At 42.0% G+C, this 26,164-nt stretch overlaps 1 protein-coding gene across 1 annotated transcript; it reads left to right on the top strand.

The window, feature by feature from the left end:
• The first annotated feature begins 5,541 nt into the window (after nt 1-5,541).
• Nucleotides 5,542-8,624, top strand: LOC143880037 (wall-associated receptor kinase-like 20). Its single transcript, XM_077382798.1, has 3 exons — nt 5,542-6,386; nt 7,060-7,104; nt 7,333-8,624. The coding sequence occupies exons 1-3, from the start codon at nt 5,609-5,611 to the stop codon at nt 8,409-8,411; spliced, it is 1,902 nt and encodes a 633-aa protein (XP_077238913.1). The 5' UTR covers nt 5,542-5,608; the 3' UTR covers nt 8,412-8,624.
• The last annotated feature ends 17,540 nt before the right edge of the window (nt 8,625-26,164 follow it).

Raw genomic sequence — 26,164 nt, 5'->3', positions numbered from 1 at the left:
CGGTCATGTTCGATGATGAATTTCCTTTATGTTTACACTAAGGCCACGTTTGGATACCCACAAGATTTAGATTTGGATTTCTCACATTTGCAGGTGAGATTTGGAACTGGATCAGTTCCTTAGATTTCCAAATCAGCTACAACAGTGAAAAAATAATAATCTGATTTTCAAATCTGTTCTACAAGAACAACCATCAAATAGTGCCAAGAGTAAATTGTACCATTATACAAGACCAAAGGCAAGAAAAATAAACTAATTTCCATACGTCATGAACATTAGAAACATTATGCCTTGTGCAAAAAATGCAACAAGAATTCAACAAAACTTATGGAAAAATGTATGAACGAGGCCCCCAACTCATGTCCCAAGTAAGAGAAAGTGTATGAACGAAGAAGTCAGAATTCAAAAGTCAACAATAATCTGCATAAATTTCCATGAAGAAATTCAAAACATTATTCTGACTTGATTCAGAACTAGTTCCACCTGGGTCGGGCTGGGCCAGATCGATTTGGCCCGAGGTATCAACCTTGAACCCGACCCGACCTGACCCTTGCTCTGGCCTGAAAAAACTGAACCCTACCTTGCCCTCAGGTCGGAAAATCCAGCCCATACCCTGTTCATGCTCAGGGTAGGCTAGGGAGGGTCCGAGCTCACAGGGCCAAACTTGCACCCTTAGCCATACCACTGGAGAGCAAGAGTTTAGGAGAGAAGAACCTTGTCCAACAAAGGTCCCAGAAGAAGCTGTCCCAACCAAGTACGCCATACTTCAAGCGGTCGTTCCTCAAAAATCCATAATTCAGCTAAGGAACAGCTTCTCAGCTCTAAACCAAGGGGAGGACATTGATGATGATGAAAGGATTGGGACTGATACAGAGTACTCTTCCCAAGAAGAGTTAGAACAGGAAGGTGGTGAAAAACACCCCCGATTAAAGAAAATAGAACTCCTCCATCAAAGAAAAATAAAATCCCCAAAGGTTCAAAATATGAGGAAGAGCAGAAGAGGGAGTTTAGCCAGAAGATGATGGACATCCTGGATCACTAGGGGCTTAAATTCACATGAGTATGGGGACTGGCTCTAGAGATCAAGTGCCTCCCAAGCCCCTCCAATTGCACAAAACTAGCTCGTGCATTATCTTTTCTTTTCTCTTGCTTGTTTTGAGTTTGATATCAAGAATATCATGACCATGGTTGTTTTGTCCCCTTACTTATACATTGTTCTAAGGATTGGGCAGTGGTCTTGTTTCTTCTATTGTATCGTTTTTCTTGAATTTATATACCTGTAGGGTCCACCTAACCCCAACTTACTGATTAGAAAAAATACACAAGAAAGAATATGGAATACAAAAGACTCCCAAGAATGGTAGAGCACAACCCCTTTCCTATTAATCATTTTCTACTATTTCTCCTTCAACCATGTTCCATGACTAGTGTTAGAGCAGTTTTTTTCGACAACGCCGACTTTAGTTGTCGATCCAGCAAGCCCTCCATCTCCAATAATTTACGAAGAGCTGAGTTCTCATAAATCTGGATCATCTAGCCTTCGAATGGCTAGGATGCACTTTCATCATCTATTGACTCGAGCATTCAATCTAATGTCGATGATTTAAAATCATCATCAACATTGATCTTTCTACTAGTCAATAGAGCGATTATCTTCTTAAGCTGCAAATAAGAAATAAACCACATTAAACTCCACAACTAAAGCGGAATATGTCATTGTAGGTGAAGATGCAAAGTAGGCGGCATGACTACAGAAGTTCATCGATCAACTTGGAGTTATGCCTTTTGTAGAAGAGCTCACTAGGTTTTAGTCTGACAGAAATGATGATATTACTCAAACTTAGGAGCCAAGATCTCATTTGTCATGCCCCAACCCCATTGTGTAGATATTGTTCGGTTCTGGGTCATCTACCCTCTCCAGTTTTGTTTTTCGGCAGAAAAAGCGTCTACACAAGGAGAGGAGAAATCCACATATATAGCCCAGTAACTTTTTCCTCCCTTTCCAATGTGGGATCTTTCAATTTACCTCCCTTAGGGCCCAGCATCCTCGCTGGCACATCGTACTGGATGGGAGGTCCTGCTCTGATACCATTATGTAACACCCCAACCCCACTGTGTAGATATTGTCCGGTTCTGGGTCATTTACCCTCCCCGGTTTTGTTTTTCCTCAGAAAATGCGTCTACATAGGGAGAGGAGAAATCCACATATATAGCCTAGAAACTTTTTCCTCCCTTTCCGATGTGGGATCTTTCATCATCCATAGTCAGAGCAAGTTCTTTGGAAATATTATTTGATAAATGGGATTATCAACAAATTAAGGAGATTTTTTATGGGTAATTAAGGAGTATTAACCATTATCAAGATAGCATTAGTGAATAACGTGACGAATTCTTGACCACGATTCCTAGTCAGACATATTATTTGATACATGAGATTATCAACAGAGGATATATGATCAAGATAACTTCAGTGGGTAATTTCTGGATCACTTCACCAAAACTTTAGTCATAAAGTGTTTAAGAAAGACTTAGAAAAGATAGTATTCTCTTTAATAATCAATTCCACCCTTGCAATAAATGTTTATCTGCACAAAATGTTGTAATATGTGGGATTGGATTTTCCACAGTTTCATGACTTCCTTGGAGTGGTCACCCTAATAAATCAAGGGCGCTGATATTCTCCTCCCCCCCCCCCCCCCCCCCCCCCCCCCCCGCGCGGGCTAACGTTAAACGTTAGGATTTAACGTATATGTCACTTTCCCACCATTTGACCTCTCTCTCTCTCTCTCTCTCCACACACACAACAGGAACAGTTGGTGGGCCCAACAGAACGGTTGGTGGAATGGTGGGCCCATCTTTGAACAACGTAGGCCCCGCCCATACCACACCATAGGATAATCCAAACCATCCATTTGATGGGCCATAAACGTAAATAGGTTGTGTCCCAAAATATTATTTCCATAGGCTGATCCTAGCCCTCCGATCTACATAGAAACTACATCTTATGCAACCTCTATAGATTGTAGGGTTGTGATCATCCTATGGAAATGATTTTTGGGGCACAACCTATTTACATTATGGCCCATCAAATGAATGGTTTGGATCATTCTATGGAGTTGGTCGTAAAGTAACATTAAGGCCCGTCCACAACATAGGACGATCCAAGCCGTCCATGGTTTGGATAATCCTATGGAGTTGGTTGTACAGTACCATTAAGGCCCAATCGTAGGCCCCACAGATATTTTTTCAAATTGAAGCGTACCGTTCACAACATAGGATGATCCAAGCCGTCCATGGTTCCTATGGTGTGGTTCGTACCGTTCACAACATAGGATGATCACAACCCTACAATCTATAGAGGTTGCATAACATGTAGTTTCTATTTAGATCGGAGGGCTAGGATCAGCCTATGGACATAATATTTTGGGACGCAACCTATTTACGTTTATGGCCCATCAAATGGACGGTTTGGATTATCCTATGGTGTGGTATGGGCGGGGCCTACGTTGTTCAAAGATGGGCCCACCATTCCACCAACGGTTTCTGTTGGGCCCACCAACTGTTCCTGTTGTGTGTGTGCGCGCGTGTGTGTGTGGAGAGAGAGAGAGACCGGTCCTATTACTAGACCACTGCAATCTTTGGCATTGGCCCACTTCATACGTAAGATGAATGGCGTAGATACCATACTGATGTAGAGAAGAAAAAGATGTCAAAATTTGATCATTTTCATAACACCCATTTGCAATCCATTGATCAAACGGCTGGAATTGCTTGATTGCCACTAATTTTAAGACATGGTCCACCCACTCTCTTTGGGTCCCACATTAAACGGATGACCTCAGCCATACATCAAGAAGGGTTCTTTAGGAATTTTCCACCGTGGCTGGCATGGAATGGCCAACTATGTCAGCTGTCAATGTCATATTTGATTTGATAGGAAAGTAGCCTTTAGTGGTATGACTAAATGTTAAGAGTGGCAACTGGCAAATGACTTGTGGTGGGACCACCACGATTTTCCAAGAGACAAACAATCTCAATCGAACCAATTTGGACGCTAAGATCAGTAGCAATTCTATGTAGAAATACAAGGAAATCAGAATATCTACGCAAGTATAATATAAAATATAACATTGTCAATATGAGAAATTATATGGTGGTCGACCGTGAAATCACAAGGGCAGAGAGAGAACCTGCCACCTTGATTTTAGATCCAAAGAAAAGTAAAACTAGAGAGCTTTTGATGGATTTAAAATCAGAAAAACTATATGATGGCCGACCGTGAGATCACAAGAGCAGAGAGAGAGAGAGAGAAAACCTGCTACTTTGATTTTAGATCCAAAGAAAAGTAAAAAAAGGGGAGCTGTTGATGGATTTCAAATCAAGTGAGGGGGTGTTTTCTCTCTCCGACCTTTATATGTAAAGATCGGCCACCATATAAAATCTCTTAAAATGGGACGGGGGTGTTTACTCTCCCCGAAGTAAAGGTCGTCGGCCGCCATATAAAATCTCGGTCAATATAGCCCAAAGCAATAAGTCAAATGCAAAAAAAAGTCAAAAGCATGCCAATTTTCAAAAGAAAGATGGTATTCAGACAAAGTTCCTTTGGTAATGGCACTCTACAAGATATTAAACATTTTTTGATGGGATTTGCTATGGACTTTCGCAGAAAGGCATTTTGTGCATGAGAGCAGTCACACAGGTTCACTTTTCAGCAGACTTTCTCTTATTCATTTAATTCATCTCAGGTGGCTGCTCTCTCATGCAACAGCCAGCCTCAAAATGCCTTTCTACAAAAGTCGCTAGCAAATCCCTTTTTTGATTGGCCAGTGATAGACGCTTAGGCTCTGTTCACTTGCCGTCTTGAGAAAGGAAAGGTGAAGAAAGTAAGCTAAATTTTTCCGTCATTGGACACGATTTGACATTTTTCACCGTTCACTCGTTTTGTCAGGAAAGAGAAATTACACAGGTGGAAAATATAAATAATGATTTGGAAAACCAACTTTCTTGCACTTTCCCTCTAAATTTTCTCACCAAAAGGATGAGAAAATCATTTTCCTGATAAAACCACTTTGCCTGCATACTTTCCTTTCTCGGCCAAGTTGTTATTCTTTTCCTGCTGCTAGAAAACAAGTGAAGGGAATAATTATACCGCCGTGAAGAGCTGGTTGGAAAATAAGAAGGGCGTGCGGATATCATTATCCTCCCCACCAACATGCATTTCCACTGAGCAGAGTCAAGTCCACATAGAAAAAGACGAAACAGAAATTAAAAAAATAAAAAATAAAAATCAAAGCCGCCGAAAAACCAGACTAGACAAATCTCCAGTCTTAAAGAGGAGGAACCTTCCAAAGTGGGTCACCGACTATAAAAAACACAAGAAACAAACAGAAATGATATATTCAGTCCCCCTTTTTTACTTGGGACAGCCCCTCTAGTATAAAATAGAAGTCACAGATACACTAGAGAGGGGTGACCCAATTAAAAAAGAAGGCTAATATATCACTTCCCAACTCTCCCTATCCCTCCCAGCAAAATCTTACAATAAAAACCCCTCTTCAACTCTCCCCAACCCCTACTTTTCCCTTGCAAAAAACCCCCAAATCCATCCATGGCCAAAAAAACCCTCCTCCTCCTTCTCATCAAAGCCCTGCTGCTAATCTACGCCGGTTGCACAGTATCCTCCCTACGCTGCCCCAACTGTGGCACAACCCAAGTCCCATACCCCCTAAGCACCGGCCCCACCTGTGGCGACCAATCCTACAAAATCCGATGCCAAAACTCCACCTCCACACTCTACTTCAACACCATCAACTCGTCTTACCCAATCTCATCCATCCATCCCGAAATCCAACGGTTCATAATCCGCCCAGCGAATTTCGTCCAAAACACATGCCTAACCACAGATCTCCATAGCCAAGGCATTCAATTAAACAGTAGCCTCCCCTTCAATGTCACAAGTAGTAACACCATCATGCTTTTAAATTGTACTAATCTTTTACTAACCTCCCCATTAAATTGCTCTTCACTTAGTCTTTGCCACACTTATATTGATCAGACCACTGAGGCCTCACCTTGTAGGGGAAATAGGTCGCTTTGTTGCACGTTTAGGGCAGGGGGGTCTTCAACTTCGTATTCGGTTAGGGTTTCTGGGGTTGGGTGTAATGCTTATACGAGTTTTGTGAATTTGGACCCTTCTTTGCCGGTGGCGAGGTGGCCGGAGGCGGGGGTGGAGATACAGTGGGTTTCGCCGTTGGAGCCCACGTGTCAGACGCAGGTGGATTGTGAGGTGGGGTCTAACTGTGGGTCCGATCCGGCTGGGTTTGGACGGAGGTGCTTCTGTGTGGCTGGGCTCCGGTGGGATCCGTTCTCTGGGACGTGTGCTAATAGTGAGTTCTTCTCTCTTTCTTTGTTTTGGGTGCTGATATTTGCACTGCTATGTTTTGATTATTGCACTAACTCATCTGGTATTGTGGGTTGTTGAGTTGACGACCAAAAAAGGGTAAGACAAGCTGAGTTTGTGCAATTATTGAAACATGGCTGTGCAGTATTCTTTGGTTTTGCTCTGATTTGATAGGGGTGGAGAACATGATAATTTCCCCGTTTGTCTTTTCTCAAAAACATTCACTTCATTTGTTTTTTAGCAAACACGGATAAGAGGGGGTAGAAATATCATGTAGTGGATGGAAAATGGGGCTGATACAATGAGCGTAGTGGGTCCCAATTTGTGACCAAAATACCCACGGCAAATTTTTTTGACCCGTGAAAAGACCAAAATATCCTTCTATGTAAAAAGGCCAAAATGTGAAAATACCCGTAATGCTTAGTGATATGTTTCAATAGAGTGGGTCCCAAAAATAATAGACGTCTGTGATTACTCGATCAATGCTGGGTGGGACCAATCCTAGATTAACATTCGGGGCCAACTAGATGGACGTTCCAGATCTCTAGTTTGCCTTAAAATCTGCCTTTGTTCTCTGCTTTTGTAGCTCATGTAGATTTTTCTTTTGCTGCATCTCAAACCTGCACATTTTAAACTGATAGTTTCTCCGCTCTGTGCAGATGTGACAGATTCCGGATCGCCAAATCGAGCTCCACTCATCGCAGGTAAGCCTACTCCGAACAGTTTTTCATCTATGGTAGTTCACTCAGTTTTATCTCGGGCGAGTTCTCATAGGAGTGCCTCACCCAACTCGACTCGGTTTACCTTGACCGAGTTCCCATTTAAGTCTTAACTATTTAAACACTGGACCATACTAACTATTGGCTACATGGAGTTTCTTGATTCAGTCTTCTGTAACCATAATACAATCCTATAATTTGAACCTTTTACAGGCTTAACTTCAGGCTTGGGCACGACCCTGCTAGCCATAATCGCTGGTATTCTCATCTACAAGCGTCAACAACGCATCAAAGAGGCACAAGAACGCCTAACCAAAGAGAGGGAGGAGATACTCAACGCCAACAGCGGCGGAAGGTCGGCAAAGATCTTCTCCGGCAAAGAGTTAAAGAAAGCCACCGACAACTTCTCCCATGATCGCCTCCTCGGATCCGGAGGCTACGGAGATGTCTTCAAGGGCTTCCTCGAAGACGGCACCATCATCGCTGTCAAGTGCGCCAAGCTCGGAAACACAAAATCCACAGACCAAGTCCTTAACGAGGTCCGAATCCTCGCCCAAGTAAACCACCGTAGTCTCGTTAGACTCCTCGGTGTATGTGTAGAGCTCGAGCAACCACTCATGGTCTACGAGTACATTTCAAATGGCACCCTCTATGACCACCTTCGAGGCCTTCGACCCGAGGGGTCGGTCCTCCCATGGCTCCGACGCCTCACCGTTGCCCGCCAAACCGCTGAGGGCCTTGCGTATCTTCACTCCTCTGCCGTACCGCCCATTTACCACCGAGATGTGAAGTCAAGCAACATTCTACTAGATGAGAACCTCAACGCCAAGGTTGCTGATTTCGGACTCTCGAGGCTGGCCGAGACCGATCTTAGCCATATCTCTACATGTGCACAGGGAACTTTAGGGTACTTAGATCCGGAATACTATAGAAACTACCAGTTGACGGATAAGAGCGATGTTTATAGCTTTGGAGTTGTTCTCTTGGAGCTCTTGACTTCCCAGAAAGCAATTGATTTTAACAGAGGGGCGGACGATGTGAACTTGGCGGTTTATGTACAGAGGAGGGCAGAGGAAGAGAGGCTAATGGAGACTATTGATGTTACTCTGAAAGAGGGTGCAACCCAGCTGAGTCTGGACACCATGAAAGCTTTGGGATTTCTGGCATTGGGTTGCCTGGAGGAGAAGAGACAGAACAGGCCGTCGATGAAAGAAGTGGTGGAAGAGATTGAGTATATTATGAGTATTGAGGAAAACGGTGAAAATGGGGGCGAAGATGGTGTGACATCATAAAGATTGAGATCATGGATCAGTTCTACTTCATTGTGTATTCTGTGTCTATTGGCTTGTCTTGTGATAGTGGGATTTTTTTTTTTTTTTCTTCGAATCTGTTGTAGGATTTTGTAGACTTGAGTTTGTTACATGGTTCTTTTTTTATGTATGATTTTGCTCTGAGTATGGTTTTTGTTGCATTATGCTATGAGTAACTTGCTGTTCCCATCTTTAGATTTTGACTCCAAAACAATTAGACACCACCTTCAGCTTGAGTTTGCTTCCCTTCTGGAGAATCTTGTTATAGTTTTTGTAATATTATTTTTTTTGTCAAAGTTTGATAGAAGGATTTGGGTACTCGACTATCAAGAAACTGATCGAAGGATTTGGGTACTCGACAATCAAGAAACTGATGGAAGGATTGTATTACCGCCCCCCAAAGGGTCCGTTTGGATGTACCTAATATAAATGTGTAACATAAAAGTAGAAGAAATCCCATTTCTTTACTTTCTTTCCTCTTGATTTCAGAGCAAAGTTGAACACTTAAAATGGCTTGCATTTGGAGATTTCACACCCGATGTGAGGACTGTCATGTGAAATAGCAAATGGCAACCAAACAATGCTAGGAAAAGGAAAACGTCCTTATACTTTGATTTTCCCTATTTTTGGTGCAACCAAAGGACCTTATCTAAAGCCCTTCAGCTGAGTTGGGACTAATATATGGTTTTCTTTGGCCCTACCTAGAGTAAGTGGACGGAGACAAAAAAAAAAAAAAAAAAAAAAAAGATAAAGAAAGAGCAGGTTGGTTGAAGTGGAAGCTTGCCTCAAAAGTTCCGTGCGACTGTAAAATCCGTACCAAGTTGAAGGGAAAGTTTTATAAGACAGTTATGAGGCCAGCCATGCTGTACGGCTCAGAATGTTGGGCCACCAAGAAGTAGCATGTGCATAAGATGAGTGTCGCGGAGATGTGAATGCTCAGATCGATGTGCGGCCACACAAGGTTAGATAGAATTAAAAATGAAGAGATTCGTAAAAAGGTGGGGGTGGCACCAATTGAGGAGGATGAGAGAGCACTGCTTAAGATGGTTTAGACAAATCCAACATAGGCATTTTTATGCTCCAGTGAGAAGATGTGACTCGTGCCAAATTGATGGAGTAAAACGAGGTAGGGGCAGATCGAAAACAACTTGGGTAGAAGCAGTGAGGAAAGACTTGATAGCTAGGAACATAACAGAGAACATGACCTTGGATAGGATAGAATGGAAGAAAATGATCCACGTTGAAGAAGCCAACTAGACCCAGGATTAGAGCCGGGTAGATTCCTTTCACCTTCTTTATGAAATTTTTCTAAAGGATTCATTTAGCCGACCCCAACTAGTTTGGAAAAAGGCTTCATTGAGTTGAGTTGAGTTGAGAAAGACTTTCATCTTCTTACTAGGAGAGGCATCAAGGAAAAATTAAATCACCAAATGATTTACTACCCTTCTCAAAGCTTTGAAAGCTATCCTATCTCAATTTCACATGGGATGGAGCTTCCTAAACTCAATCAAACCCATTATATTTGGTTGGAAATCAGGTCCTTTTGGTTGGAGTGGCAAAGTATTATGTAGACTAGTAAAAGTGCACGTGCGTTGCACGTGGGACCGAGGTATTTTACTACATAAAACTGCAAAATACATGTTGAGATAGATATATTCATAAAATGTTACCATCCAAAAAGAAAAAAACTCCACATTGGGCTATAAAAAGTCGTCAAAATGAAATGCAATCTTGTCCTCAATTCCAATTGCAAGGATTACTACTGATTACTATTGTTTCCTTCATTCATTAAGTAAACTTTATGTATCACTTGGCTTTCAAGAAGCCTTTCAAAGCAAAACACCAAAGAAATACAAGATTCAATAACAGGTGCCTCTCATGGACAAGCATATCAGAACCAGGACATTCCTGCCTCCGGCATGTCAGTAGATCATAGGGCAAGGGCTAGCGCTTGACATCTCGAGATAGTCGCTTGTATCTATAAATGATAGGACCAATTACAAGAATACAACTTATAAGACGCACAATCAATATTTTCCATGCACTCCAAATTAGAGAGGTGCTACTTGTGGACCCCGATCCGAGAGAGGCGGGGGGACGTGCCCCCACGCGGGTCTCAGGATCATCCACGTGAAGGAGAGCCCCGCCAAAGAACTCTCGAAAGAGTGCTCCTCACAGCATGAGCGGCGATGTAAAGTGAGATACCTCTCGATTCGGGGACTAGCCCGGATTCGAGATGCACCTTAAACGAAGAAAGAGTCGCCATCCAAGGAAGTAGGCCCTGGATCCCATGCTGTGCTCTGTCGGAACAGATAACCAGAGATATAAAAGGTCCGTGCCTGATGACGAATGGGGAAGGGGTTAGGCGCCCCCAATTCGCCCAAGTGCGAGCACCTGGTCTCTTATGCCATTTATTATTAACTTTGAAGGATTTTGGGCGAAAATCATGCGAAATAGGAACGAATATCCCCGAGATAACGTCTAGCTAATCATGCATGTCTCGGAGATGAATAAGAAGCACACACAAAAAAGAAACGAAAGTCATGACACCTAAGAATAGCTAGATTATGAGTGTCATGCCTAATTGGTGTCTATGTTCTGGTGGACAAACACATGCATGCTACAGCTAAAAGTATAGGATCTGTACAGAAAAGTAAGAAAACACAGCAAAACATACAATATGACAAACTCTAGACTCTAATGCGATACTTGACTCGGACCAAGATGGCCATCCATCCTAGCTGCACTACGTATCCCGGCCTCGGGAAGAATCAGAGCCAACGTAGTTCGGCGACCTATGCTAAACTACAATGCCTAACCCTCTAGGACTGCTATCCTAGACTCGATCAACTAGACCAGACTAGTTTTAAAAGCTTCTTGCGCCATTGCTTAAGTTCAAGTGAATGGTAATTTTTAGGACTTCCTATGTGCCCTAACTAATGCAAGTGGACCCTACACCCTATGTGTGACTAGGTTGTGTGTCCTAAGGAAAACCATGGGCTCTCTAAGCGCGTCCTAGTCTAGCCATCGGCTCGACTAAGTGTCTAGCCGACCACGACTCGAGGCCTCCTAACTCTAGGGATACTCACATGACCAGACACGGCAAAGCAACACAATCAGGACAGACTCCTAACTCTAAGACACCCCACACGCCTAGGACAGACTCCTAACTCTATGGGAAGATCTTTTGAAAATTGCTGGTAAGGTTATTTTGAAGAATTTTTGAAGTTTTGAGAGGTTTGAAAGATTTTGAAGCTTATAGAAGTTTTTGAAGTTGTGAAAGATATTTGCAAAAAATGTGTAAAAAGGGTGATGAAAAGGAGGTAAAAATGGTGATGAAAAAAAGGGTGACTGGACTCAGGATGCCAGCTGCACGCCTGAGCTGCCTACGTACCCCTCAGCTAGGGATCAAGCCATCCGTAGTTCGGACTTTTTCCTAACTACACTCTTAATGACTCAAGATTTTTGAGATTTTTGATTTTTCAGATGTTTTTGATATTTTTGACTCAAGAGGATAGAATCTTATCATCATAAGGGGAGGACAGACTCCTGATATTCCGCAAAGGTTGGACAGTATCCTATGCTTTGCGGGAGAAAATGACAGAATCACGACTCTGCAAGGGTTGGACAGCATCCTATACCTCGCAAGAGTGGATAAAAAAATCACATGATTTGATGAGAGGATGGACAGAATCCTAACCCCTATGATGATAGGACAGACTCCTGAAAGACTGAAGGACTGACTCCTATGCTGAAGACTGACTCTGAAAGATGGAAGGACTGAATCCTAAACTTTATGAAGGGATAGGACAGAATCCCAAACCCTACAAGGGTAGGACAGACTCCCAAACCCTAGGATGGTAGGACAGACCCCTAAACTCTCTGCGACTGACTCTATAGAGGAAAAAATCCCTTAACCTGCGAAGACTCTAAGGCAGGAAGGGAAGGGGTTGGCTCAAGATACATTCCGTCATAGCCTGGTGCGGAGGAAAGTTCCTGAGAATCGATGGCAAGATCAAATGGTGTTGACAATCCCAAAGGACTTATGCTCATTGATGGTTCAAGTTTTCACTCATAAAATGGTCTAAAGAAGGAATAAGAGGAATGTCGTTGAAAGCGCAAGATTTATCTTCAATGGAGGAAATCAATCAATTAGGCCCTGCTGCCTCTTGCTCCAAACATACTCATAAAGACAAGAATACATTATGCACTGAAATGAGACCTATGTCTACATCTTCCGTCAACAACTCCAAATACCAGGATCACAATCAAAGAAGAATAAAAATTATCGAGGCTAAAGATCATGACAGAAACTGAACTACAACAAAATCATACTCAATACTCATCATTAGCAATCGGAGGATCAAGATCACAATTAAAACAAGGATCAAACCCTATCACAATACCATACAAAGACACCTCAAGAATCAAATGTTGAAATTAGGAATTGGGAACAGGGTATTGGGGTCAGCAACCATCCAAATTTGGTTGGGCTACTATCCTTCCCACAAGAGATATATATAAATAAACAAATAAAAAGGGTTGAGGTAGCATGCCCAGATAAAAAACAGCAAGTGCTCTGATACAATTCACCTGATAGATCTAATGATTTATTATTATTATTATTTTTTTATTCAAGCAATCCCAGACCTATATGACCGAACCATTCCAACAAAATACATCTGGGCCAGACGAAGAATTGGGTCGAATGACCAATTTCTTATCGAATCAGCATTTTAGATGCAACTCCACACAGAAATGAACAACAGTAAAGGAGCTAAGGGAATGAATTACCTGAATTTTCAGAGATAGGATCCTTTGCACGAAATCAGCTCCGAGAGATCCTTCTCTTCTTCTTCTTTTTTCGGATGCTAGTGATGACCGGAGATCGTGATGATGCGAGGATGATGTGAGGAGCTTCAAAATTGCAGATGATGGGTTTGATTATTGCACTGTTGGGAATGAAATGGGTTATTGGGGATGGGTTCTTTTAGGAACAAGCTCAGGGAAAAATGACGTGGGTTTGATGGGGGAGGTGGAGTTTATAGGAAATCAAATGGGTGTGATAGTGGGCAATGGGCAATGGGAAAATGAAATGGGTTTGGGCAGAGATGATGGCTGGCCGGAGATGGGGCCGGATTCCGGCACAGCTGGTCGGGGAAGAGGATGAAGAGGCGGCTGGTTTGGGGTTTGAAGAGGGTGGTGGCTCGTGGAGCCAAGGTAGAGGTGGCGGTGATGGCGGGTAGAGGCCGGCCGGAGGTTGGATCAGAGAGGATGGAATGGGTGCCGGATTCCGGCACAACTCACCGGAGAAGAAGGATTTTCTTCTCTCTGCTCCTCTCTCTCTCTCTCTCTGTATGTTAGAGAAAGTACAAAAATAAAAAAATAAAAATGAAGAAGCTAGATGGGGGAGAAATCGGTGGATTTGGAGGTGGATGGCCGAGAAAATGGCCTGGGTTTTGAAATGGGTTTTTTTTTTTTTTTTTATAAAAATAGAAAAAACGGCAGAAACAGAGGATGTGGGTTTGGTGGATGTGGTGGTCGGAAGTTGCCGAGATGAAGGGGAAAGAGGAGGCGGCTAGCAATGGAAGAGGGGAAGAAGAAGAAGGTGGAGGATGGATAGGCTTGCCGGAGAAGATGTTGTTGGTTGTCTTTTTTTGTTTTTTTTTCTTCTTTGAAATGGGTGTTGCTGGTTGATGGTGGGTTTGGGTAGAATAGGTTTTGGGCAGAGAAGATGAAAATGGGTTTGATTGGGTGGCGAAAATGGTGGCGAAGGAAGGAGAGGATGGTAGATGGGGGTGGAATAGGCTTGCCGGATTCCGGCTAGCTTGCCGGAGAAGAAGGTGGTGATGGGTTTGAGGTTCTAATAATAAAAAATAAAAATAAAAAATGGTGGTGGTGCCGACGGTGGTGGAGGGTTTCTGGAATGGCTTTAGGCCGGCGATGGCGGCTGCAATGGTGGAGAAGAAATGGATGGGGTGGACGAAGAAAAAGAGGAAGAAGGGGAGGGTGGTGGCCGGTGGCTGGCCTCCCTCTGCTTCTCCTTGCTCTCTGTTTTTTTTTTCTTGCAAAAATGAGAAAAACTCCCCCTGTAACCCTAGCTCGAGTGAATATATAAAAGGGGAATGATAAATTTGCCTCCCCCCCTTTTACTTCCTGGACAACCACCCTCTAGTGTATTTGTGAAGAAATTTTAACCTAAGGGGGAGGGGCCAAGTAGAAAAACAGGGCAAAGATTCTTCTTTTTCCAAATGATCCTCACCCTTAGATTTGATCCAAGGGTCCCTAAGGATTGCTTATACCCTAAGTATTGTTGGAATTCCAAAATTGCCCCTCCAAGGATGGCAAATCACCATTTTGCCAAACAAAATATCTTGTCTTTTTTGAAAAAAGGGGAGGATATCCACACAACCATGCTTTGATAATTCACCCTACCACAACCCAGCTTTGACTATCGCACATGCTTCGCCTGTCTTATTCTTCATTTTTCGCCCGATTGCCCTGAAATTTTGCAGAGGGATTCTCGAGAATACTAACAACCTCATGGGGAATTTGTACCTAGGAATATGCGTAATAAGGTACTCCAAGACTCAAACCTTCTTCTCATTCTGGGCCCAGTCCCCCAGGAATTCACGGAGATTAAATTCGGGACATCTTGGGACTCAAAATTTGGGAATTTTACTGGATATTCAATTTTGGGGACTTTAGGGCCTTGTCAAAATGGGGTGTCTACAGATGCTCCTCTTTGGCGGAGTGTGCTCGTCGCACGGAAGCCAAAGCCGAACAGACAACACATTTTGACTGGCCCAAGGTTTCAAACGGAATGGATGCAAGGGGGCGACGAGATGAATCGACGAGACAGATTCTCATCGAGAAGGAATGATAAGATGAATTGACGAGACAGATTCTCGCAAATTACAGAATGGAATGATTAGACAGCCTCTAATTAAGCCACTCAGGGATTTGGAGATTATAAAGCGGAATGATTAGACAGCATCATGATCATTCCTAAATTGGGATCTGAGAAGACAGCATCTTGACAGATCAACGAAACAGAATGATTAGACAGCATCATGATCATTCCTAAATTGGGATCTGAGAAGACAGCATCTTGACAGATCAACAAAACGGAATGATTAGACAGCATCATGATCATTCCTAAATTAGGATCTGAGAAGACAGCATCTTGACAGATGAACAAAGCGGAATGATTAGACAGCATCATGATCAAACCTGAATTAGGATATGAGAAGACAACATCTTGATCAAATCTGAATTAGGATCTGAGAAGGCAGCATCTTGACAGATCGATAAAGCAGAATGATTAGACAGCATCATGATCAAACCTAAATTGGGATCTGAGAAGACAACATCTTGACAGATGAACAAAGCGGGATGATTAGACGGCATCATGATCAAACCTAAATTGGGATCTGAGAAGACAGCATCTTGACAGATCAACAAAACGGAATGATTAGACAGCATCATGATCATTCCTAAATTGGGATCTGAGAAGACAACATCTTGACAGATCAACAAAACGGAATGATTAGACAGCATCATGATCACCCCTAAATTAGGATCTGAGAAGACAGCATCTTGACAGATGAACAAAGCGGAATGATTAGACAGCATCATGATCAAACCTAAATGGGGATCTGAGAAGACAACATCTTGACAGATGAACAAAGCGGAATGATTAGACAGCATCATGATCAAACCTAAATTAGGATCTGAGAAGACAGCATCTTGACAGATGAACAAAGCGGAATGATTAGACAGCATCATGATCAAACCTAAATTGGGATCTGAGAAGACAGCATCTTGACAGATGAACAAAGCGGAATGATTAGACAGCATCATGATCGTTCCCAAATTGAAAATTTGATTTGAAAAATGCGTTCAAGTTTTCTCAAATCCTGATTCGTTAAAATTGATATCTCAAACATCAATGCATGCTAGGTATCTTTTATGGTCTGACTTTCGTTAGGACATAAAAGATGCCCCTAGTATAATTTCGCTTCCAGTTCAGGTGTCTTAACAAAACTCAAACAGATTCAAGCTTTCTTTTATGAAACTTGGGTTACAAAGATTTTGAAGGTACAAGAGACTGACTCTTGCTGAAAGGTCTACCACTTTTATGCCAATACCAGGGCTCCGGGCCTCAAAGGCTTTCAAAATGCACAAGAGACTGATTTTGCCTGAAACACTTTCAATTTTCTACCAGCTGTCAGAATTTCAGGTTACAATGGTTTTCAACTTCCAAGCAGACTGATTCTGCTTGACATATCTTCAACTCCTTGCCTGTTGCAGGAATTTCAAATGGGCCTGAGAGCTTGCCGCGCTTCTAGACCGTGTATAGGTCATTTCGCTTTCTGGAGATGCGACTTTATTCTATGGTACCTGTTACCGCAGCTTTTGAAAGGATACTGGACCAAACAGGTCATTTTGGGACACACCTGACTCGACTGAGTACGTGACTTTGACTTGACAAAGAATGACCTTGACAACTGCTTGACGAAGGACTTTTGGTGAGTACACAACCGAGTTACAAGACTGACTTTCAGGAAAGACCGAATCTCCTTCTTAATTTGATAATTGTTTTAAGAGGGTACAGCTTACCACTCTCGGAACTCTTTGAATACCGCGTTTTAAGGTGATTTCGCCTCTTTCTGGTATTTAGTCATGGTTATTATACCCTTTGGATTGCTCGGTTTTAACCCCTAGCTTAGGGGAATATCAAAGGAAGCCTTGCTGGCACTACTCAGACCTTGGAAGTGATGCCTATACAGGTATGAAAGTCTTGCTAGCTTCTGAAATTTAGTCATTTACGAGAAGTCATTGCCATGACCAGACTGCCCTTTTGGGTTTTTAATCTGGCGGACCGCTTGCCTTGATTTTTGCCTGGACTGCCTGCCCTTGCAGGTTTTCCATCCAGCAGGCTCTGCACCCTGATTTTTGCCTAAGCCGCCCTTCCGGGTTTTCAGCTTAGCGGGTGAATGACCCTAACTTTTGCCTAGACCACCCTTTCGGGTTTTCGGTCTAGTGGGTCTAAGACTCCATTATTCTTTTCTTTCTTTTCTTTTTCTCCACAAACCTTTGCCTTATCACACCAGGAGGACTTCTAGGTGGGTTAGGGTTTGAAAGAATTGGATTAGGGTGTTTGCATTGACTGGACCGAATCTGGACCCTTCCAGATAGCCTACGTACCTCCAAAGAGTGAGGATCAGGTCCGCGTAGTTCGCCCATTGGGGACTTTGGGTTGAGATTGTTTTGATTTGACTTTTTCTCTCCTCCACAGATTTGAAGGATTTGTTTTTTTTTTTTTTCAGCAGCTTTGAAAGATTTGACCGAACCCGAGTTTGTCAGGTTGCCTACGTACCCTGTGGAAAGGGATCAGGTCATGGCATAGTTCAGGCTTGCATCTTTTATGACGCAAGTCACAAAAGATGCCCCTGATTTGCGGGCGACAAAGAAATTTTTGATTTCACTTATTGGCTCAAAGGGTTTGCAAATGGTCTTTGACTTTCCCTTCTTTTTTTTTTCAATTTTGGGTTTTTGGATTTGAAGCTCAGATCGACCAAGGATGGCCTCTCGGTGTCTTAGGCATAATATTTTTTAAGCTGATCAAGGTTTGTGGGTTCTGTTAGTTTTTCACCATTTTGATCAAAGAGTCTGACGGCTTTTCCAGGCAGGACTTCATCGACAATGTAAGGACCCGACCAGTTTGGTCTGAACTTCCCTTGGGGATCATGGACCGGTGCCCTGTAGGATTTCAAAATGAGGTCACCTTTCTGGAGATCTCTGATCTTCACCTTCTTGTTAAAGGCTTTCTCAATTCGACGCTGATATCCCTGGACATGATACAGAGCTCTGAGCCTCTTCTCATCAATCATCTGCAACTCCTGATACCGGGCCCTTGCCCATTGTGATTCTGGCAAACCAGCTTCCATCATTACCCTTAACGAAGGAATTCTCAGCTCAACCGGCAGGACCGCTTCCATCCCATACACTAGTGAATATGGCGTAGCTCCCGTAGAGGCCCTGATCGACGTTCTGTAAGCCCACAAAGCATATGGTAGCTTATTTGACCAGTCCCTGTACGTCTCTGTCATCTTGCTGATGATGGTTTTGATGTTCTTGTTTGCAGCTTCGACGGCTCCATTTGTCTGGGGCCTGTATGGTGAGGACTTGTGATGCTTAATCTTGAACTCCTCACATAGGCGTACCACTTCTTTCTTGAAGTGCGATCCATTGTCTGAGATCAGCTCATGCGGTATCCCATATCTGCAGATGATGTTCGCTCAAATGAATTTGGCAACTGAGGCTGAAGTCAGCGATGCGAAGGATGCGGCTTCGATCCACTTGGTGAAGTAATCGATGACTACCAGGATGTACTCATGCCCACTTGAAGATTTCGGAAACACCTTTCCAATAATATCGATTCCCCAGACTGAAAACGGCCACGACGAAGTCAGAGAGTGTAACTCAGAAGGCGGCACATGAATGAGGTTGGCATAAACCTGACATTTATGACACTTCTTCACAAATGCGAAGCAGTCAGCTTCCATAGTAGGCCAGTAGTACCCAAGTCTCAGGATCTTTCTCGACAGCATCTTCCCGTTCATGTGAGGCCCACAGACTCCTTCATGCGTCTGCTCTATGAGATTAGCTGCTCGATCTTCATCTACACAAAGAAGCTGGATTCCATCAAATGACCTCCTGAAGAGCTCATTGCCGCAGATAATGAAGTTAGCCGCCAACTTCTGGAGAGACCTCCGCTCTTTTCCTGATGCTTCAGGGGGGTGCCCTTGGCCTAAAATGAGATTCTTTATATCAGTGTACCAGGGCTTTCCATCTGGACATCGGGCTGCTATCTCTATAGCGTTCACATGCGCTGGAGCCCATTGTAACCGCACTGCTAGAGGCTGAACTTCCATTGATGTAGAGATATCTAACATTGAGGCTAGTGTAGCCAAAGCGTCCGCGAAATGATTTCTTGTCCTCGACAGATGAGTGAAGGTAACATTCTTGAATCTCTTGACCAGAGAATCCAGATATGTGTGATATGGGATCAATCTATCCTCTTTTGTTTTCCATTGACCATTGATCTGACAAATGATCAAGATTGAACCCCCGAAAACATCTATCTCTTGAATATGCAAAGCCAAGGCTACTTCGAGACCAGCAATGCAAGCCTCATATTCGGCCTCATTGTTGGTACACTTGAACTGCAATTTGATGGATACGGGGATGTACTCTTTCTTCGGAGATATCAACACTGCCCCAACCCCTTGACCTCGGTTGTTCACAGCACCATCAAAATACATCAACCATCTGGTGCTTTGGACCTCATCTTCTACAACCATGATCTTATGGAATTCCAAAATTGCCCCTCCAAGGATGGCAAATCACCATTTTGCCAAACAAAATATCTTGTCTTTTTTGAAAAAAGGGGGGGATATCCACACAACCATCCTTTGATAATTCACCCTACCACAACCCAGCTTTGACTATCGCACATGCTTCGCCTGTCTTATTCTTCATTTGTCGCCCGATTGCCCTGAAATTTTGCAGAGGGATTCTCGAGAATAGTAACAACCTCATGGAGAATTTGTACCCAGGAATATGCGTAATAAGGAGCTCCAAGACTCAAACCTTCTTCTCATTCTGGGCCCAGTCCCCCAGGAATTCGCGGAGATTAAATTCGGGACATCTTGGGACTCAAAATTTGGGAATTTTACTGGATATTCAATTTTGGGGACTTTAGGGCCTTGTCAAAATGGGGTGTCTACACTACTCTTTCAAACGATCCTGTCAAAACATTACATTACTGTATTTTGACAGAAATTATCCTTTAAAAATGATAGCCACTTGAAAGAGTAAGCACTAAAGACAAATGCTCAATGTCACAATCTTTACCCGAGAAAGCATGCATTGATTTCCCAAAGATTAATCCAATATGTGGCCATAGTATTCATCAAAGAATGTGTGAGAGATCAACTTATGCATTTCCACATTCCAATCGCTACTTTGCAAGACATTATTTGGAAATCAATATTTGTGGCAATTACCTTCACAATCGCTACTCCTCGACCTTGCTGCTGCAGCAGCCCGCCCTCCCTTCCTCCCTCCCTCCCTCGCTCATACAACATGTTCATGAGGATGATTGATGTATTTTGTATCCAAAACTCAAATCCAAATACAAAAACATGAGGTATCCAAACGTGGCCTAGTAAAATCAAAATCCCCAAATGGGTGTCCCAGTTTCTGCTTAAAATTCAAACCCTAGAGATGATGTCAATGTGCTTTTAGCTAAGTTTTCACTTGAGAATGAGAGGGTATTGAATCTTAGATTTAGTTGATGAAGAATGGAGATTGAAAAAATAAAAAGTTTCGTATTTTAGAAACTCTATAAAACATCAGTCTTTTAGACTTAGTAAACCTTAGAGATGTTGTCAAGCTATCTGCCTTTTGTTCAACCAAACACATCGCGTTTTGAAAGACCTTTTCTTTGTTTTGTAATTTATCTTGGAATTCATCTCACTTGCTTTGTTTATTTTGTGTCTTTACCTGATATAAAGTAGATTATGACTTGTTTGAGACAAAAGAAACCCTAACTAGGATGAATTTACCTTATATGCTTCATTGAATTTATGCTCTGTTTTGGCCCCTTTGATTCCAAAATAACCCCGCACAAAATCTGAGGAAGGAAAAAAATACTCCCAGGAACCAAAATAATCTCAGGAACCAAAAATAAGCTTGCAGAATAATTTTTTTTCTTCCCAATAGTTCAAGCAACCAGACAAAGCATTTTTTTTCCCACCCTAGAGATGGTGTCATCGAGTTTTTTGGGAACTTTTTAGGTGAGGATGATATGGTATTGAATTTTAGATTTAGTTGATAGAGAATGGAGATTGAAAAAAATAGAAAGTTCCTTATTTTAGAAACTTAAAAAAATATCAATCTTTTAGACATATGAGACCCTATCGGGGCATACGCATGTCGAGTCATACCGGGGCGTAACGGGCCTATCGGGGCATACGTGCGCATATCCGGGCAAAAAATGCCCCAAACTTGCGCATTCCAGTGCCCACCTTGTAACGCCCCGGATTTTTGGAAATACCAACTCGGTGCGTAGAAGAATATTACATCATCTTTCTCAAAAACTTTCATTATTCCCAAGATCTCAAATACAACAACTACGTTTAGAGGGTTTCCAGAAATTAGGACTAACTTATTACATCTTAATTCAAGACATAGTTGATACATATTTAAAACATATTTGTCCTTTAGAACAGTTCTGGATTCAACTCTAGCATTCCTCATCTTTCATCTATACTTCACCTGGGGGTTGGAACAATAAAACAAGGAAAAAAAAGGGTGAGCTCAAATAGCCCAGTAGGGTATAAACAACAAGTGATGTAGAATTGTCAAGCTCATAAGAACATGATATTTTGTAGATAGGACATCTCACATTATAAACATGGAAAGAAAGAATAAGCACAACATACTTTCCAAACGTATAGAGAAAACTTACAGAACTTGATATCAAGAATTATATATAGAATTATATATATAGACTTCATTAAGCATAGATGCTTTCATTCATAGCCATATCTCGGCCCATTCATAGCCATACCTCGGCTCATAATCCTCTAGATTTACAATCTCTAGAGTCGTCTTTACCCACGTGCACATGGAGGACTATAACGCGTCCACCCGTCATCATATCATAACTCAGTCCATATTCAGAATTAGGGTATCACAAGATAAACTCTAAACATAAACATATCTCACGGAAACAAGTTTCGAGGATACAAAATAGAATTATAGCTTTATCAGTAAAATTATTTATCTGAAAGGAATGGGGTCTGAAAGAAAGGATCCCCCTTGGATTCTCATCAGTTGTGGATCAATTGCGTATAAAGAGAATCAAAGAATATGAAATATTCACATCCAGTATATCAAAAGAGAATCAATGGAAGAAAACCCTTATATATAGCAAAAGAGAATCAATGGAAGAAAACCCTTACATATAGCAAAAGAGAATCAATGGAAGAAAACCCTTACATATAGCAAAAGAGAATCAATGGAAGAAAACCCTTACATATAGCAAAAGAGAATCAATGGAAGAAAACCCTTACATATAGCAAAAGAGAATCAATGGAAGAAAACCCTTACATATAATTTTCCGGTCACAAGTTTGTTTGAGCTTACATCTTGGAGTGGATAACCTGTAAATATATTCTAATTTTATCAAATTCATATTTTAAGGCAGTGTCCTTTCTGTCCAGGTAATGTCCATCTATGTCCAAAATAATGTTCCCTGTGTTTAGTGTTCTTTCTATTAAAATTTCAAGATCATGGGGCCCAGCATGCACTATTCATATGGACCCCACATGTTACTATTCATGTGGACCCCACAGGTTACTATGCTCAGCAGTTCATCATTCTTTGATTTAGTTTATTTCTTGGCTACTATGCTCAGCAGTTCGCCTTTCTTTGATTAAAGTTTACTTTACGGTTACTATGCTAGCATTTCACCGTTCAAATAAGATGGGCTACTATGCTCAGTAGTTCGCCTTTCTTTGATTAAAGTTTACTTTACGGTTACTCTGCTAGCATTTCACCGTTCAAATAAGATGATAAAACTTGCATAATCTATAGCGACTTATCGCCTCTTATGCATGCTTTATCCTAATATTTACATAGGTGGTAGAACCATATTACCCATAATAAATACTTTAACTATCTATATGAAAGACTTACCTTGGTAGTGATGAAGTGGATTTTCTTTTCCTTCTCCTCTTTCTCTTTTTCCCTCTCTCTCTTACTCTTTCTTCTCTCTCTCTTTTTTTTTTTTTTTCTTCTTCTTCTCTTCCTCTATTTATAGGTATTTTTTTTCAACTACAGTCTTAAATTCACAACTACTCTCTTAAATGCTTTTACAAAAATATAGGAATAGTAAAGGTATAAATAAATGAATAGTAAAGGCTGCTTGAATAGTAACAGGATGATTAATATTATTTAATTATTATTTTCGTCGGTGAAACGCAACTACTCATTAATGATAGTGGTTGTGGAGTGACCCGCTTAACCAATGAGTTAATGAAAGTGGTTGCGGTGTGTCCTTCTGGTAGTGGTTCCCACTAGTGATGGGTCCCGCTGGCGTTGGGTCCCGCTATTTGTGGGTCCTGCTTGTTGTGGGTCCCACTGGTGGTAGGTCCCGCTTGTGTGGGGCCCGCTGATGTGGGACCCACTGTTGGTGGGACCCGCTTGTGAATAGTACTCGGTGGGTCCTACTGTGAATAGTAATTTTGAATAGTTTATCTCAATAGTGAACTTGCATAGTATTTCTGCACAGTAATCTTGCATAGTGACTATTGTGAATAGTAATTATGAATAACGACTATTGGTAATTTTTAATATGTGTAAGTATCTACTCATTTTTAGTTGACATCTGGGGCGGTGGTTTAGTGGTAGAAAGCCGTTCAATCCTCGCTCAGCGTTGGGTTCGAATCGTGTACGCCCCATTATGCCAGATGTCCTCATGCCCGATTAACTCGGGGAAAAATGAGTAATGGCCGATGATTACCCACCTATGAGGCCATTTTTAGTTATTTGTATATATATATATATATATATATATATATATATATATATATATATATATTTTTACCGGTTATTACATTCTACCCCTCTTAAAAAAAAATTTCGTCCTCGAAATTTTACGTACCTTAAGAAGTAAATAGATGAGGATACTTTTGTTTCATCTCCTCCTCCGGTTCCCATGTTGCTTCCTCGGTGGCTTGGCTCCTCCACAGAATCTTCACCAGTGATATTCTTTTTGTCCGAAGAATTTGTTCCTTTCGATCAAGGATTTGTAATGGTTGCTCTTCATAAGACAAATCTTGTTCCAATTGCATTAGTTCTGTTTGCAGTACATGTGATGGGTCCGCCAAGTATTTCCTTAAAAGTGAGACGTGAAACACATTGTGAACATGTGACAAGGCTGGTGGCAAAGCTACACGGTATGCTACTGGTCCAATTCGTTCAAGTATTTCGTATGGTCTAATAAATCTGGGACTGAGCTTCCCTTTCTTTCCGAACCTTATCACACCCTTCCAAAGTGATACTTTTAAGAATACACGGTCACCCACTGCAAACTCCAGGTCTCGACGTTGATGATCGGCGTAGCTCTTCTGTCTGCTTTGAGCCGTCCTCATATGTTGTTGGATCATACGTACTTTGTCAGTAGTTTCTTGTACTAACTCTGGGCCTAGAAGTTTTCTTTCTCCGACCTCATCCCAACACATCGGTGTTCTACACCTCTTACCATAGAGAGCTTCATAGGGTGCACTCTCTATACTAGAGTGATAACTGTTATTATAAGAAAATTCAACCAATGGTAAGTGTTGGTCCCAATTACATTGGAAGTCTATTATGCAAGCTCTAAGCATATCCTCCAGTGTCTGAATTGTCCGTTCGGATTGACCATCTATTTGAGGATGAAAGGCAGTGCTGAAGTTCAACTTTGTCCCCCAATGCTTTTGTATACTCCTCCAAAAATTAGATGTGAAGCGCGGGTCACGATCAGACACAATGGATGCTGGTATGCCGTGTAAACGGACTACTTCTTTGATGTAGAGCTTCGCCAATTGATCTAAGGAAATTTTTTCTCGTATTGGGATAAAATGAGCTACCTTCGTCAGTCGATCAATGATGACCCATATTGCGTCATTTCCTTTCGTAGTCCTCGGTAGTCCCGTAACGAAATACATTGCTATCATATCACACTTCCATATAGGCACCTCTAGTGGTTGTAAGGCTCCCTTTGGTAGCTGTCGTTCTGCTTTAACTTGTTGGCAAACCAAGCATGTAGACACGAACTCAGCAATCTCTCTCTTCATATTATTCCACCAATAATGGGTTCGAAGATCTCGATACATCTTCGTACTCCCTGGGTGTATGGAGAATGCCAAACTATGTGCCTCAGTTAGCAACTTCCTTCGTAATTCTGGATCGGAAGGCACACACAGTCTTGTGTTGAATCTTAAGATGTCATCTTTATCAACATTGAATTCGGAAAGTTTGCCTTTCCGAACTGCTTCGATCTTTCCTTGTAATTCAGGATCGTCGACTTGAGTGGCCTTGATTTTCTCCAATAGTGATGGTTGAGCAACCATCTGTGCTATGTAGCCCTTGGTTCGCGGTTCTACTATTTCCATATCCAGTTTTCTCAGATCTTGGAGTAAATGCTTTTGAGTGGTTAGCATTCTTGCCAAGGTTCCGGAAGTTTTTCTACTCAATGCATCTGCCACTACATTCGCCTTTCCAGGATGATAATGAATGGTGCAGTCATAAACCTTTAGTAACTCTAGCCACCTTCTTTGTCTCATATTCAGCTCCTTCTGGGAAAATATGTATTTGAGACTCTTGTGATCAGTATAAATTTCACACTTTTCCCCGTAGAGATAATGTCGCCAGATCTTCAATGCAAAGATTACTGCCGCCAATTCCATATCATGCGTGGGGTAGTTTTGCTCGTGGTATTTTAGGTGGCGTGATGCATAAGCTATAACTTTATCATTTTGCATTAATACGCAGCCGAGCCTTTCCTTTGATGCGTCACTGTAGATCACAAATCCTCCAGTTGATGTTGGTAATGCTAGCACAGGTGTGCTGACGAGTCTCTTCTTTAACGTTTGGAAGCTTTCCTCGCATTCTTTGGT

The sequence above is a fragment of the Tasmannia lanceolata genome, unplaced genomic scaffold, assembly GCF_043159265.1.
Source record: "Tasmannia lanceolata isolate RefF3 unplaced genomic scaffold, GAP_Taslan_0.1 ptg000006l, whole genome shotgun sequence".
Classification (NCBI taxonomy): Eukaryota; Viridiplantae; Streptophyta; class Magnoliopsida; order Canellales; family Winteraceae; genus Tasmannia; species Tasmannia lanceolata.
Note: the sequence above shows the minus strand (reverse complement) of the source record. Positions and strands in the feature narration are given on the sequence as shown.